A 16,078-nucleotide genomic window follows, 5' to 3' on the forward strand; every position below is an offset into this window, starting at 1 on the left:
CTCTGGAAGAGAAAGCATCCTCAAGGAACTGCTCATTTCTAAATGAGACACTAGACAAAGACTAGTGCTGAAAGAGGAATAAAAATCATGGACAATCAGACAAAATGCTGTCACCTTTCAGGTCTCTAAATTGGCTGTGGCAGCACAAGGAACATTGTGAAAAGAACACCCAACCCTCATGGCTCCTGGGGATAAATCAGACAAACCCACTGGCTTGTTCATATTGGTAAGACTTATTGCACACAGACGATTTTGCAAGTTTTTAACTGCACCTTTTGAGCAGCCAGGGATCTGTCTGAATCCTCTCACACGCCAGTGCTGTCTCATGGATGACATTCTGCTTTTTTTTTTGCCAATTCACTGCGGACCACAAAGGTTTGCACTGCAGTAGGTAAAAAGAATTTCTAACAAGTGTGCTAAGAGCCTGCATGAGAAAAATACAGACACTTTTTAAGGTTATGCTGAAAATAAGACAAAGAAAAAATCTGTCAGGAACCAAGACTTTCTCCTTTTTCAATGGCTCAGTTCATTTCCCCCTGCATCCTGGTAAATAGATCCATTCGTGAGCAACCAGTTTTACGGCAGACTTCAGACTAGAACAGATTTTTATAGCCCAACCTTGAACTTTAGCGAGCACAGAATCCCAGTTGGTGAGACAATAAGATAAGCTGCAGCATCAGCCTGAGCCCTGCTCCAGGACAAAGCACGGAGACCAACATTAGGTGATGCAGTGAGCTAATGGGGCATTGGGGGCAGGGCTGAGTACAATGGCTTGCTTGCTAGCTGGCTCCTTCATGACCAGCAGGACTCTTGACACATCCCAGCAAGGACCTTGCAGATCTAGGACTATGCAAAGATCTGGCAGAGCCTTATTCCATTTCCAGTCTTGCTTGCCTATACAGCTCTTCCAGCTCATTTCCCTCCCGCCTCGCAACCACATATACCTGCTATTCTGCCCATCCAGGGTGTCTACAGTGAGCAGTGATTGAAATGATATTCATGAGCTAGGCACCAAGCCATGGGACTCTCTTCACTGTCACTCACTTAGCAGTGACTGGAACAATTTATAGCAAATTGAAGTATAAGGACTTGATAATGAAACTATTTCATTTCCATCTCTGATTCAGCTGCCACCTGTAGAACTGCAGCCAGGAATGGGCTCTGAAAACGCATTATAAGGCCATTAGAGCTCCTCAAGGCACTGCCTTCATCTTTATGCCTTTACTTCTATGTCCACCCACATCAGCTTTGTTGTTGTAAATGACTCCTCCTCTGGCTGGTCCCTGAAGTGATCAAGGTCTCCAGGCTGATTTATTACCCAAAGGACACAGAATAATGCAGCTCTCTGCACCTTTTTACAGACAGTATCATGTGCAGAGCTCCCAGCACTCAAATGTCCTTTCCTGTCCGAGTGTCACCCCGGTAAAGCTGAAGTAGTGCCTGCTGGAACACCGTGGTCTCTTTGGACTTGTTTCACAGCAAGGACATGAACAGGCCACAGGCTGTCTGACCATCAGCATTTTACAAATGCGAGCATTAGTGTTGTGAACAGCCCTCCTGTCACTGGAGTCAGTTTTTCCCGACACGGGGCCTCAAAAGAATTTCAACTTCCCCCCACAAACAGTTAGCAGGAGAGTGATGTGTAGGATGCTCAGGTTTTGATTGTAAGAAGAAGGATGTACATCAAATTCAGTTTTCCCTAGAAAGTACAAAGCCTCACTGAAGTAAATGCTGAAAACATTTCTTCCTTTTAACTTTTTCTTCATAAGATGCTTTTTACACGAGCTGGAATGAAACAACACTCCCTCCCACACACAGAAGCATACAGATCTCTACAAAACAATCAGCTTGCTTCTCCTGTGGGTTAGCTTGCTGGAGAGATTGATATTGGTTTTGTTACGTCTCAATCCTCAGGAGACAGACAGAGCTTCAAAATTAGATGCTTTTCTTCACCATCTAGAGATGAATTAACTCTCAATGGGAATCTGCATCACTTTCATACACATTTATGCATTCATTCCTTCCTGACTCACAGAAAGCACAAACACCTTGGTGCCACTGCCTCCAGCCCTCTTCAGTCTCCAGGTGCATCTCACGCATGTATCTACATATCAGAAACTGCAGAAAGGGAGAAAGGAATTTAGGACTTGGCTGTTTCTGGCCACGAGCATTGTCCAAAACTAGAGTCCTAAACACAAATAAAGTGGGTACAGACCCATTTCTTGTTTATGGTTCATCTTTCTGAACAAGACAAGGAGAATGCCAGTAGACAAATACAAAGAATTTCTAATCACAGAAGGCACATGCAAAATTTACACACTGGAGCAAGTCACCATCCCAGGCTCCTCAGTCATAAGAGTCACATCATTGTCTTTGTAAAAATGGTGAATATCTCTGGATGAAACAGCACTGCATAAAATACTAAAATTCCCTGCATATAAGAGAGAGATCAGCAGGATTTGTGCACTTTTTATGCAAGGATATTGACAAAAGAGCTACAAAGCCTGGGATAGTGTACGTTCAGCTTCCCCTGCTCATCCTTTCTCTTGAATTTGAACAAGTTAAAATCCTGGGATCCAGTGACCTTGAAAATTATTAGGGATACAGATTTTAGAATTCAGGCTATCACTGCTGAAAGAACAGAGGCAGGGAAGTTCTGTGTGAACGCTGACCCCTTACTGCTTACAGAACAGCATGTGATTCCTGCTTTGTGAGCCAGTTAAAAAAAGGGAAAGAAAAGAATATAATAAATTTTCTGGCACAAAGAAGTAAGAGAGGATTTCAGCTTCTGAGTATCATAAATATATCTGTCCTCTCGAGTCCCTTCTTGATCTTTCCCCTTAATTCTCCTCCCACTGTCCATGTGCAAATGTTGTCCCACCTTTGCCTGGAACCCTCAACTGCAAAGGTCTGAGAAAGCAGGGACACTACGGGGGAATAATGCAGCAAGAAACTTTATAGAAAGCTTACAGCACATCACTGGGGAGGAAGCTTTGTGTTTCTGGGTGGCTAATTAACTTTTACTTAAGAATTAATTTAAAGAAGGAAGACCAGATGAAGAACAGCATGGCACAGCACCAAATATACTCTCAAAGCTTTATTGCACTCCAGAACATAAAAAAGCAAATGAATCTTTAGCATGTTATTCCCATCCTCTCTTTTATTTATATTGACTGGAGCTAAGGTTTACACCACAGTGGAGCTATTCCCCACAGGATAAAATACGACTCAGCTGTGCCATACAGCAGCCTTATGCCACACAGAGGGTAATTAATAATCTATCCGAAATCATTTCATCAGCCCCTGGGACAATGGCTAACAGGACTGGGAAGATGGTTTATTAAACCATCTTTTCATTGGGTCAAAGTTTGAGAAACTGTTTTTTCCCCCAGCGCAGTGATGCTTCACAGCCCTATTTGCAAACAGAGACTGTGCAGGATGCAAATGGGCTGAATTTGCCCACGATAAGGAACAGGCATTCTGTTTATCCCTTTACCACCAGTAAATCAGTCGATTCAGGGAGGGGCTGCCTTTTTTGGCTTGCTGGGACAGCTTAAAACATGTATCTTCTCCATTCTTTGTGCTAAATCAGTGACAAAGCACTGCTTCCTGCACTGATTGAAGCACTGCCTGGAAGAACTTCCCATCCTCCCCTAAAAGAAGAGGAAGAAAGGAGACTGTAGCCTTCCTTGTTAACACTGCTGGGCTAGGCAGCGTTTCCCAGTGAAGGAACTGGCTACTGACCCAGCACTAGGTTCCCTCAAACAGGGGGAGCACCAGAAGGCTGCACGTGCCACCCGTGACAGGAGGACTGAACTCTGGGTCTGCAAACATCTTCGACTTATCAGCCCAGGTAGCTGAACACACGGGCTTTGTGCCTGCTTCACCCACGGACCAGTGCTTGACCTCCATCACTCCCAGTGCTGGACACGCACGTTGCACCAGTTACAGCCATTAATTTCCTTTACCAGTGCCTTATTTGCAAATTTCCACATCTCTGCACGAAGCAGGTGACCTGTCCAATAGGGATTAATAGGAATAATCACCATCTCTCTCTTCTATTTTCCACAACATGCAAAAGCTTTAGCCTAGCCAGGACCTGCAGTAAGACAAAAATCGACTTCTCCATAGCTTTGAATACCTGATTCTCTTAGGCTAATATAAAAAACTCATTGCTTTCCTTGTTCTTACAAACTTGCAAAACATAGCAAAATCAGATCCTGCAGGGGAAGATTTTAAGTCAAATAAACTGCTTTCATTGATTTTTTTTTTCAGCCTCATGAAAATATCGTTTCTGCACTAGTCAGATTTGGACTCTGTTAAAGCAGCTACCTATGTGGGCAGTAGAACCACTGAAGTGTTCTGTGGATTTGTGTCTCAAAGCTGTGTATAAACTCCCAGATGTCTGCTAGGGGCTGGGTCTACTTCAGCTTTTCAGTGTATGAAGGCACTTTTAGGGTCACCCTTCTCAGCACAGCTATGTATTTTCTCAAAGCTTAACAGAATTTAGTATTTCTGAAACCTCTGCCAAGTTTTATTAAAATGGGCCTATGGCTCCACAGCTTTCAGGATAGGATGGACAAACAAATGTGGTTCTTTCACATTGGTGTCATTTTCTTTTGAAACATTCAGTACCATTGCTTTTGACTGAGTCCACCTCATGATTTCCCAACAGGAACAGATAAAGGAAACTGGGGCTAGGAGAACTTGACAGAAGCAGGGAGATTCCCAGGTCAGCATGCAGCTGGATTACTGCTGGGTTGAGAAGCACCTACGCAGTAAGCCCAAGTGCAGTGGACTTCAGGATCATTTTGCCTGTTGCACAAATCCCCCTCTGTAAAATCCAGGATCTGCTCTAAGAGGAGATGATCAACCTTCTGGCCTTCCCTTGGGTAAATACTGCACGAGTTTTGCCAAAACATAATAATAAAAGAAGAGCAGATACCAGGATCTCCCACCTAAAGGAGCACATGATATTATTGCCAGAAGAGCAGAGCTGCCAAGTGCTAGTCTGGTCTAGGACAAGACTCCTGAAAGGCAACAACAAAGAGTAAGATTGCATGAAGCAGATTCTAACCTCTTCTTCCACTGCTGAATTCTCATCGCTTTCAAGCTCTTAGAGCAGTATGCCAGTGTTTTTGTGAGGTCTTCACTGCTTTCCTCACTCCCTGACAAACTGCCTATGTGACACATCACTCGGCCAGCACGTTCACCTTGATTCATTATTGACAGAGCCATCTGATTAATGAGATTCTCCTCCTTGTTGTTTTCATGAGAAAGCAGCATAATGATGCCATAGATTTTTAATTCATCAAACCTCTCTGGCTTTGGCAGCCTTACATGAAGTCAAAAGAGGTCAGGCAGGTGTTACGATTTTATTTGAATTTGTTCTGTTTTTAAAAATTAAAAACATTTGGGTTTTCACATGCCGAGGCTGTGAACTGCAGTGCACAAACTTCTCTTCCAAGACAGCATGAGCATGAAGTCTGGGGCAAGATTCCTTCCAAAAGGATAGATGCACTCGGTCACCCATGCTGTACCTGCAGACCAAACAGACTCAAACTCTGAAGCAAGTCACACCCACCATCCAAAAGATTTCAGAAGCCCATTCTCTGCTTTCAGTGAGAGAGCACCCTCTCGGCTGACCCCAGAGGAATACTATGTCCTTCAAATATTTCCTTCAGACAAATCCACGTGGCCACTAAAACATCTGGATTCAACGGTGGACTTCCCCGGGATCTATGAGACAACTGCATAGATAGGGTGAGCACTGACAGTATTAAGTGTTACCAGAAGAAGGTGTAAAAGAAAAATTGATAAACATGTTCATTTTGGGTTGTACTCTGAGTTATACAGAAGTGCAAAAAACTTATTTCAGGCAGTAAAGCATGGACATTACTCCGCGCAGTGTGGGCCTATGTTTCCTTTAAACATACAGCTGCAATAAGACAGCCATGCTGAGTTTTATTAAACCTTATGAATTTTTTAGCAGTTCTGGGAGCTATAGATTTTAACTTGGCTAGATACTTAGAAAAATAGCTTAAAAAAGCCAGAGCAGCATTTCATTCCTTAAATATGTAATTCAGCAGGAGCAAAATTCTGAATATAAGGCAACCAAAGGTGATTTAAATACAAAATAATGTACCACAGACCTACAAGACAAGCCAATATGTGAGGGGAAGGGCCAAGTTATTAAGGTAACAGACTAGAAAGGAGAACTGTTATGTACTCTTCTCCAAGTGCATGGCCTTGATTAAGCAGCAGACTCAGTCTACTCACCTAAGAAATGGGGAGAATATAACCCAAGCCTTTAATAGCACTATAGAATTATTAAGATTTTCCAACAACGATTCAAGATGTGAGTGTTAAAAGTAATTGCCTGAACAGAAGTGCATCTCAGTGCCCACGGAGTGTGCAGACGCTGCACTTTTCCCCCACACTGATGGTTATTTTTGTATTAACTGTGATGCACAGCTTGGCCCCACTCTTTTGAAAGATGCTCTCAGCATCTGACCACAATAAGCTCGTTAAGCCATCAGCAAAGGGTTTAAAAGTGTAAGATAGAGCTGACTGGCTTTCTTCAAATGCCTGTTTCTGCCGTTACCTGCCTGGGTCAGAAGCATCTGTCAAGCCATAATCTGCACATTAGAAATTCATCTGCAGCCATTTACCTTTAAAATGGAGAAGAGACCAGAGGAGACCCACTGAGGTACCAACACTAACACCAGACCAACACCAATTTTTTTTTTTATTATTATTATTATTATTTTTTTTTTTTTTACAAATAGAGCTAAACTGAATTCCTGTGGAGACAAAAAAAAAAAAAAAAAAAAAGAGGTAGTTTTAAGTATGTATTTGGAAAGTCTCCCTTCTCTATAGTCCTGCAGATTTTTGATCCACTATCTGAAAGTGGGAAAATAAGCAACTCCTAGCTGCCATGGCTGCAAATAAATCCTCCCAAATAAAGAGGAGTGCTGACCTGAGCCTGCGCAATCCTTAAAATCACCATGCTTCTTTTCCAATAACAGTATGGGTTGCTGCGGGAAACATTTTGCAACTCGGTAAAAGTGGACCTCGATTCTAGATCAATTTTGTAGAGCAGCAGCCCCCCTGGCAGAGCAACTCAGCCTCGGGCCCAGGCACCGCAGGATGCCGCAGCGGTACGGGCAGAGCGCTGCTGCCACCTGCGGACAGCCGGAATCACAGCCTCCTCCTGGGCAGCCCTGCACAAAAAGCTGCTCAATTTTGCATGAATTTCCAGCATCTAAACATTTCCTGCTAAAGGTCCAGTTTCTTTAAGGGGAGTTTATTTAAGGGGAGTTTAAGCTGACCGTCAGTATACTAGCTCGTCAGGGATTTGTTTGCAAATGCCCTAGAAGAAAAGCACAGACTGTCAAAACAGCTCTTAGCAGAGGGGAAAAGAACAAACAAACACCACCTTGGGCCAGATCTGTGACAGCACCACAAAGAGACTGCACACTTACACCACAGACCAGAGAATAAAGACAAAGCCACTTTCTGGTCCTTTCTACTTGCTACCAGAACAAAACAGTGTGTGTTACGAGCGAGTGCAGAACAAGTCCAGCAGCAGCTAATCTATCACCCAACAGGCTAACCTGCTAGAGGACGCTCAGCAGACTGGTTTCGACATTCAGGAGAATAGCTTTATCATATTGCTTTGAAAAGATTCCTGGGTTCAGCCTATGTGTGTGGATGCCATGCTGTTCTGCACTTTATTCTCTGAAATTATCTTCAGATGCTATCACCTTGAGCACACTCTGCACCTCAGAAAGGCTGACAAATATTCCCCATGCCTCACTGTCTCTTCTGACTAACACATTTGTTTCAGCATTAAAAAGAAGACAGTGTTCCAATTCTGAGATGGAAAAACTTTGGGATTAAAGCTTTAAATCTACCCTGAGCTCAGCTCATCACTGCAGCTCCTGCACCTCTCACAGTGTCCCTGCCCCACCTCCACAAAAGATCTGTACACACACAACTTCAACAGCAGCAGCCAAATTTGCTGTCTTCTTCCCAAGGCCGTGGTGGAACAAGAACAGTTTCTGTGATGTTGTGTATTCCTCCCCCTCCAAGCATGTATATAATTCTTTATCATTTTCCATTTATCGTTAGCCTTACACACAGAACATTTACTGTACAAAGGACATTTTGTTCAGAAGTGTAACATCTATAATCTGAGGGGAAAAAAGGGGAGCTGTTGAGAGACTTTATCATAAAAATGAATTTACTGATACTCCTATATACCGTCTCTCAAAAATCAAATTTAATGAAATTGCTGAAAGCAACTTAAAATATTTTTCTAATTCTGCTGGAATCAGTGGAATAAGCACATATGCAGTATGTGCTGGGGTGCAAATCTAAATGAGGGTAAATTGTATCTGCTTCCTAAGAAGCTGGCTCAGGCCACAGCTCTGTGCAGTTGGTCAGAAGAGAGCAGCACATACTTTGTTCCAAGTTTAAAGGCAAGTTTGAGTCAAAATAGGGTGGGGGAAAGGAGGGAATTGCTGCAGTTCTGAGAATTCTTCAGGTATCAGCAGAAGGTAGCATGTCTCACCTGCCTTAAAAATAAAGGGTCTCATTAAAAAAATGCCAAGCCTCCTCCTGTGACAGTTAGCCTGACAGGTCTTTAGTGCAGAGTCCATCAGTGCTATTTCAAGGATAGCAAGTGAAACAAACAGCACGGTGAAGGAGGGGCTATCAAGCCTGTTAAATGAAAATATACAGCACAAAGAAAAGGTTTCCACCTTGTAATGACTCCAAGGGAATAACATTTCCTCCCAAACAGGACTGAACATCAAGCCCCAGAACGTGGTGAAGAGGAAACGCTGCCGCAGTCAATATAGTCCTTGGGCATAGCCCTTCACTGACCTGAAAATGGACTTTAAGAGAATATAAGTGGTTTCAGTTACACCCTCAGGTCTCTCTATACTGGTCAAACTACTTTAACCACATATGAAGAAAGCCAGAAAGCACACAAGACAAATAACAGCCTCCTTAAGCTAATTGGGCATGAATTTGTATAGCCAATTGCACCAGTAACCAAGGCAGTAAAATTTCAAACCGTGCTTTAGGCTTTATGACACACAAGGGGAGGCATTATGCAGCCACAGTCCTACAGAGCAAATAAAACCACCGCGAGCCAAGAGCAGAGACCATGGCACTGGAAGAATGGCAGCTCACACAGGTGAGGATGAAAAAGTCCATCTTTATTAAAAAGATTAAAAGTTCAGCTGAAACCGCCTTACAAATGCTGAACAGTATGTGGTACAGAGAACTGCATCAAATGAAATTCTGCTCGTTGATGAAAACATTTCCACTACTCTGATGTCTGCCATTAATGTACGGTGATCACTGCTACTGAACTTTGTACCCGATGATATGAAAGGACAGGACTGTGATTCATAAAAGGATTCTTCCACACAAAGAGGGTATGAGCTTTCATGTACTTAAACTACAACCACTGCAGACAAAGACCCTCCTCGTTCCAGGAGAATTCACTAATATATGTGCAAAACCAGAATAATATAACATAATTTAACACAGCATAGTTAACAGTAACATTCAGACATTCTATTGGATAAGAAGAAAGGCCAGAAGGTGCTTTAGGACACATTTACAGGTGGGCCCCAGATCTGCTCATCTACCAGTGTAGATGCATCACATCGCAACACAGCTCATCAAGAGAGACCTGTAAGAAGTTTAAAAGGTTTATATTCAGGGAAGGTAGCATGGGACAGGGAGGAGAAAGATTTGGATAGAGAGCCAGCATCCTGATCACAAAAGAAACCAGTAAAGGAGCCTCTCTTACTACTCAATGTCTGTGTGGAGATTATTTTGGTCTACTTACATCAGTTAAGTCACCTGTTAGGTTAGTTCATACCCAAACCTCTTCCTAATACTAGCATATAATACTTTTGGAAAGCAGAGATAAAGCACTTTTTGCTTTCAAAGCTATGACAGTGATGTCGGCTCAGCATCCCTGTGAGGTAGGCAAAAATTAGTTGTTTTCTGGTACACAAAGTGAAATGACTTCCTCAAAGGCATGGTGAAGAAAGTGTGATGCATTATCAGTATCCCCAAGAACCTGGAATGACACCTTCACAGACAGGGAATTGTAGGCAACCAGCACATGCTAGGAAGCAAAAGCATTTTAGACTGATTTTAGTCTCCTTCTTACTACTAAATTGCTCTGAAACTCCCCTCCCTGAAAAGTGTTCTATAAACACACACACAATAGTGAGCTCTTCCTTCATCTCTGTAACAAGAAGCACTGGTCCTCCAGCAGCACAGACACCCTGCACAGCCTAGACACAACTACAATTGCACACATTACTCCAGCAACAATCATTTTCTAGATCTTTCTCTCCACCAGTTCAATCACAGTTATTGGACATATGACCCATGTCTTAGTTAATTTAACGAATTTAGCTCAAATACTCTACTTGCATAGGAAAAAAATAACTTTTCTGTTAAACTGATAGCTATATAAAAACAAACTATCATAAAATAAAGCACACAGCTGCTACAAAGGGTAACAACAAAGCCATGCTGAGATTAATTTAATAAACCCATCTATCTATGAGTTTAAGATTAACAGATTCACAGGCTCAGTCCACATCTCTAGAAATGCTTTTACTTTGCAAAATGTGAAGTGGGTCTCAGAGCCAGGCTCTTCTTTATTATGTAGGTACAAAAGAAAAAAAAAACAAGAGTAGATACAGTGTTGTGTATGTCTGTATTCAAAGAAGTTTCCGAAAGCTTCTGGATATCTGCCTACATCTACCTGAGCTGAAATTTTGCTTTTTCTCATGTTTCTAATCTGAACAAGTGTTTTGCTGTAGGAAGCAGCAGACAGTTGCTGAAGCCCATCTTTTCTCATCTTGGGCCTAGTCAGATTAGAAAGATCACTTGCCCAATTTTATTAAAAACCAAACCGGTAGCTTGTAAAAACTTGTGGGCAAGGAATGCTCCTCATTGTCTACAGCTCAGCTATAAAGGAGGAGATCAACAGCTGGATAGCACAAAGCCATAAAAAGTCATTTAACCATCAATAACTTGGCATCATTAACTCAGCTTCACCACTAGCAGCACGCTGCCCTCCCATAATACTCAGTACTCTCAGATGTGTAACTTACCTAGGACAGATGGAGGATGCTAAGTTTATTGCTCATGTTTAACAGCCCTTGATAGGGTGGTTAGCACGCTCCTACTTGGTTCAAAAGCAAAGCTGTGCTCCAGGCACTAACAGCGCTAGTGCAACACCAGTATCAGCTCCTGGGAAGCTCTTCACAACTCCTGTAAACACATATCTCACCAAAACCTAACATACAGGAAATAAAGACTTCTCCTTCAACACAGAAGAGAATTCAGTTGCCACTAAGTAACACAGAATGGAACAAATTTATCTTTGCACTGAAAGTCACTGGATTTTTCCCAGTTGTGTTTGGCATGGTTTGTTTTTTTGTACTGCTCCATATTTATTGAAACAATCAGTTCTCCAAATGGCCAAGTAAGTATCAATGGGTGACAGCTGCAGAAGAAAATAAAACACTGTGAGGTGCAGGTGGAGGAAAAGAGGTGGAAAACCTCACTTCAAAGATCTTAATATTTAAGTGTGATTCAGTCATGCAAAAAATTGGACTCCCTTAGAAAAAGTCTGCTACCAAAGATGACTTCTTCCTGTTCCCAGTTCTAATTTGTATGCAGAGCCAATGAAGTAAGTTTCACAAACCCTGTATCTTTCTCCTTTGCTGCCACATGGGCTTCTTCTAGGTCTTGCATTAGGACATTTGATTATAATACTACAGGTCTCTGACTAAGGAGAGAATGGCCATCAAAAAGATACATTTTTTTAATCTGTTCTCCCACTCCACTAATCCCTGTCCAATCAGAATTTTGGCACCCTGTCCATCAGCTCCCCTTGAACAGAAGGTTGTCCTTTCAGTTAATTCTAAGCAAATACAGAACTGGAAACTGTTTTTCTGCACACTGAGGGCTATTCAGTTGCATGGTTTGCATTTACAGGTTTAGCTTTTATGGCAGAATATAAATTCACTGGTTTTGGCTTAAAGCTTGTGCAGTGGACTAGTTGTGCTCCATTTTAGCACCAACACACCACAGAAATGAGTAATTTTGAATTTTCTAGGCTATAAGAACCAAGCAGAGACAACAGTGAATGAGTCAGTATCTAGTACTTTTCAAGGGGCTTGGAAAGAAAAACCTCAAAATTTGGCTAGGAAAAGAAAAACAGCAAAAATTAAAACATACAACTGATGAAGATGAATTATGCTCACACGGGAGTGAAGTAATAGCACCTACATCGTTATGATGCTAAACAAACATTTGGCAGTGTTTTCTGTTTACCACGCAGGAGCCACTGGACTCCTTGACCATGGTACGGAGTGGTAACGGCAATCGCCACGCTTGCGAAAGGAAAGGACAGTTTACATGAGACTCAATCTTACTTCATTAACAGGAAAAAAAAAAAAAAAAAAAAAACACTCAACATCCAGCGGCAGAAGGGTGGCCTTCTTTAAACTCTTTTTTGTCCTCAGGTCACATTGCTACTCCTGAAGCAGAGCCGTGCAGTTCCCCCTTTCCAAGGAACTGACAGGGGGCTTCTCTAAAGTCTTTTGTACAAGCTAACCAAGACCAGAAGTGATGGAAGTCACGTACAATCAACAGCTCAAAACAGTCTCTGTTCTTCCCACTGTCCGTAAGAGGTCAGCTACCCGCATCATCCCCTGTTAATTGGCATTAATACTGCATTGTGAGGCCTGACTCCACAGCTCTGTTACAGTTTGGGCAGGGCACCAGGCGGTGCTAGTGTGATACCAAAAACATAGAAAAGCCCCAAAAGGAGATTGAGCTTGGCTGTCCGCTGAGGAATTTTGTTGAAGCTTCGACTCCGAAATTGCCTCTCCAGTGAGAATGCCATCGGGATGGTGAGTAGTGGCAAGGCCATGCTGATGGTGTAGCGTGTGGCCAACACACAGAAAATCAGGTAGGGTAAGAAGAGCAGCATGGTGTAGAGAATATAGGAGAACGTAGGGCCGATGAGGATAGCCAAGGTGACAATACCCGCCTGCCGGTCAGATTCCATATCTCGGGTGTTGTTGCTGTGCAGGATGGCCTCAGTGCTGAGCGCTAGTGGGACAGCGTAGAGCAGTGGTGAGACAGACAGATAACCAACCTGCACAGCATGGGCAAACATGACGGCCAGGGGCCCAAAGGTGATCAGGATCACCACGTCTCCAAGTGCAACGTATTTAAATCCAATTCCTGTGGCAAAACACAAGCATAAAACAAAGCATCAAACAACTCAAGTGGCAGAAGAGAATGGATTACAACAGATCAGCCCTTCCCACAGAAATACTGGAAATCAACCAGCACATATATAGCTGTGGCTGAGAAGCTTCTTTCCTTTTTTTTTTTTTTTTTTAAAGCCAAAAAGAATAAAGGAAATGTAACTTGTTAATTTCCCCAGACTCTCATGTTTGTACCTACCCAACCCCGGAAAACACTAAGAACAGGGTCTTCTTACTCAAAAGAAACACATGCTGTTCTACATTCTCAATGAAACTCCATCTAAAGAATATCAACATTCCAAATCAAAACATTCCACCAGTGGAAAAGAACATCTGCAGTGAGCTATACAGCTCAGGAATGTGAAAAATGCATCACAAGAAGTTTCAGTGACAGTTCTGAAGAACACCTAAAGCCATACGTAAATAATGCCTCGTTGCTACAGTCCAACTGAAGAACTTGGTGCGTCCATTCCCACAGCAGTCAGTGGGAAAGAACAGCAGTTAATGGACCAGTGATCTAAAAAATAAAATCAAATACTTTTAATGGCAGTTAACTAGACCATTTGGGTCTTCCAGAAGCCCTCTGACAGGTCAGCTCATTCTGTCCTGGTTTCAGTTAGGACAGAGTTAGTTTTCCTCCTAGTAGCTGGTAGAATGCTGTGTTTTGGCTTAGGATGAGAAGAGTGCTGATAACACCCTGATGTTTTAATTATTGCAGAGCAGTGCTTACACCAAGCCAAGGACGTTTCAGCTTCTCATTCTGTCCTGCCAACGGGCAGACTGGGGGTGCAGCAAGAGCTGGGAGGGGACAGACCCAGAGCAGCTGACCCAAACTAGCCAAAGTGGGTATTCCATACCATCTGACGTTGTGCTAAACAATATATCGGGGTGGCTAGCTGGGGTTGGGGGGGCTGGGCTGCTCAGGGTTAGGCTGGGCATCGGTCAGCAGGTGGTGAGCAACTGCATTGTGCATCACTTGCTTTGTACTCATTATTATTAGTAGTACTATTATCATCGTTATTATTGTTATTATTATTTTCCTGTCTTAATAAACTGTCTTTACCTCACCTCACAGGCTTCACTTTCCCATTCCTCTCCCCCATCCCAGAGAGGGAGGGTGAGCAAACAGCTGTGTGGTGTTTAGCTGCCGGCCAGGATAAACCACAACACATTCACATTCAGGCTCAACACAAACAGGATTCAGCACTTACCTCCAGTGTAAAGGAAGGAACTGGAAAGTCCCCCAAAGTAAATCAGGGCCAGGTGCTCCAGCTTCAGCGTTGAGACAGCATAGAGCCCCGCAGCACAGATACAGCCCACTGTGTAAAGAAAGACCCCGAACCGGACTACATCCTGCGGCTCCAAAATCTGGTCCACCAAAGTCCTGTCATCGCTCTTCTTGTGATCGATGCCTTTGGAGAAGTCATAGTAGGTGTTTACCAAGTTGCCAGCTCCGTGCACGGCCAGGACGGTCACAGCACTTCCCAGGAGCAGCCGCGGATCCAGCGCTCCCTCAGCCCGGTACGCCAGCGCGCTACCGAGGGCCACAGGCGTGAGGGAAGCACTGAAGCTCCAGGGCCTCAGTGCCAGCACGTAGGCCTTGCACTTCTGCCTCCAGGTACCGGGAGGGCCGCGCTCTGCCCCCGCCAGCACGGCGTTGGCCTCGTTCCTCTCACCGCCCCGGGGGCTCTCAGCGCTGATGCTGACCTCCGGCTGCACTGGCCCCATGCTCTCCTCGACGCCTCGCCTCACAGCTACGGCACCTGGAAGGAGGAGAAGGGCTGTGAGGGGAGAACAGGAGGGGAAAGGGGACGGCCCTGTGGGGCTCTGAGGGGGTCGGGAGGCGCCTGAGGGGGGTCGGGGAGCCCTGACCCGCTCGCGCCCCAACGGCCGCCGCTGCCCCGTCACCGCCACAGCCCCGCGCGGGGGGTTCCGCCTCAGGCTCCTGTCCCCGCGCTGGGCCCGTGAAACGCCCCCAAGGCTCCGCTGACGAGGAGCCCGTCCCCGCCGCGCCCCACGTGCCGTTACGGTAGGCGAAGGCCTCTCCGCCGGGCGCCGCCCCGGCTGCCCTTGGGCCCGTCATGGGCGCCCGGACGCATTTGAGCGGCGCACAGCGGGCGCGGCCCCGCAGCGCGCCTCAGGCTCGGCGCGTGCGCACAAAGCGCAGGGGCGGCAGCGGAGGGCACCCGCCAGCCGGCGCGCGGGGAGGGCGGGCCTCCGCCTCACCAGCCCCTCGCGTCCGGCCTTTCTATTGGCCGCACGCGCCGCCAGTTACAGCCAGCCGGTCTCGCGATTGGCCGGGAGCTGACGGGCTCTCCTTGCGGTTCCTCGGGCGGAGCGGCGGGGCTGAGGGGCGGGCGTCTCTTCCCTTTTCTCCGTCTCTATTGGACAGAGGCGGTGCCTGTCAAACCCTTCCCGCGAGCCCATTGGCCGGCAGCGACCCGGCGGGCCGACGGCTGCGGGGGAGGGGAGGACGCAGGGGCCCGGAGCGGCGGCGGTGGCGGCGGCCGGGGCGGAGGCGGTGAGTGCGGCTGCGGAGCCTCCCCTCAGGCGCTTCCCCTTCCCCGTCCCCTCAGCGCCCGCCGCGCCGGCTCCCCGCGCCCTGTCAGCGCCCAGCGGCCCCCCAGCCTCCCCCTCAGCCTCCCCGTTCCCGCTGCCGACCCCCTCCGGCTCGGCCCTCAGTGAGGGACGGAGCCCCCCGGGGGGGCGGCGGCCGCTCGCTGCCTCCCCTCAGGAGCCTCTCCGGGCTC

General features: G+C 45.5%; 2 protein-coding genes across 3 annotated transcripts in view; one reads left to right on the forward strand and one right to left on the reverse strand.

The window, feature by feature from the left end:
* Positions 1-9,206: 9,206 nt before the first annotated feature.
* UBIAD1 (UbiA prenyltransferase domain containing 1) lies at positions 9,207-15,430 on the reverse strand. The gene is made up of 3 exons (XM_084494809.1): positions 15,201-15,430; positions 14,540-15,091; positions 9,207-13,302 (listed from the first exon to the last, which is right to left on the reverse strand). The coding sequence occupies exons 1-3, from the start codon at positions 15,409-15,411 to the stop codon at positions 12,815-12,817; spliced, it is 1,251 nt and encodes a 416-aa protein (XP_084350935.1). The 5' UTR covers positions 15,412-15,430; the 3' UTR covers positions 9,207-12,814.
* Positions 15,431-15,722: 292 nt separating this feature from the next.
* The window catches only part of MTOR (mechanistic target of rapamycin kinase), a 65,124-nt gene continuing 64,768 nt past the window's right edge, over positions 15,723-16,078 (forward strand). For both annotated transcript variants that reach the window (XM_084495407.1, XM_084495408.1), the window contains exon 1: positions 15,723-15,849. The gene's annotated coding sequence lies outside the window, so the exon portion shown is untranslated. The remainder of the gene's footprint in view (positions 15,850-16,078) is intronic.

The sequence above is a fragment of the Aythya ferina genome (assembly GCF_964211825.1).
Source record: "Aythya ferina genome assembly, chromosome: 21".
NCBI classification, from domain to species: Eukaryota; Metazoa; Chordata; class Aves; order Anseriformes; family Anatidae; genus Aythya; species Aythya ferina.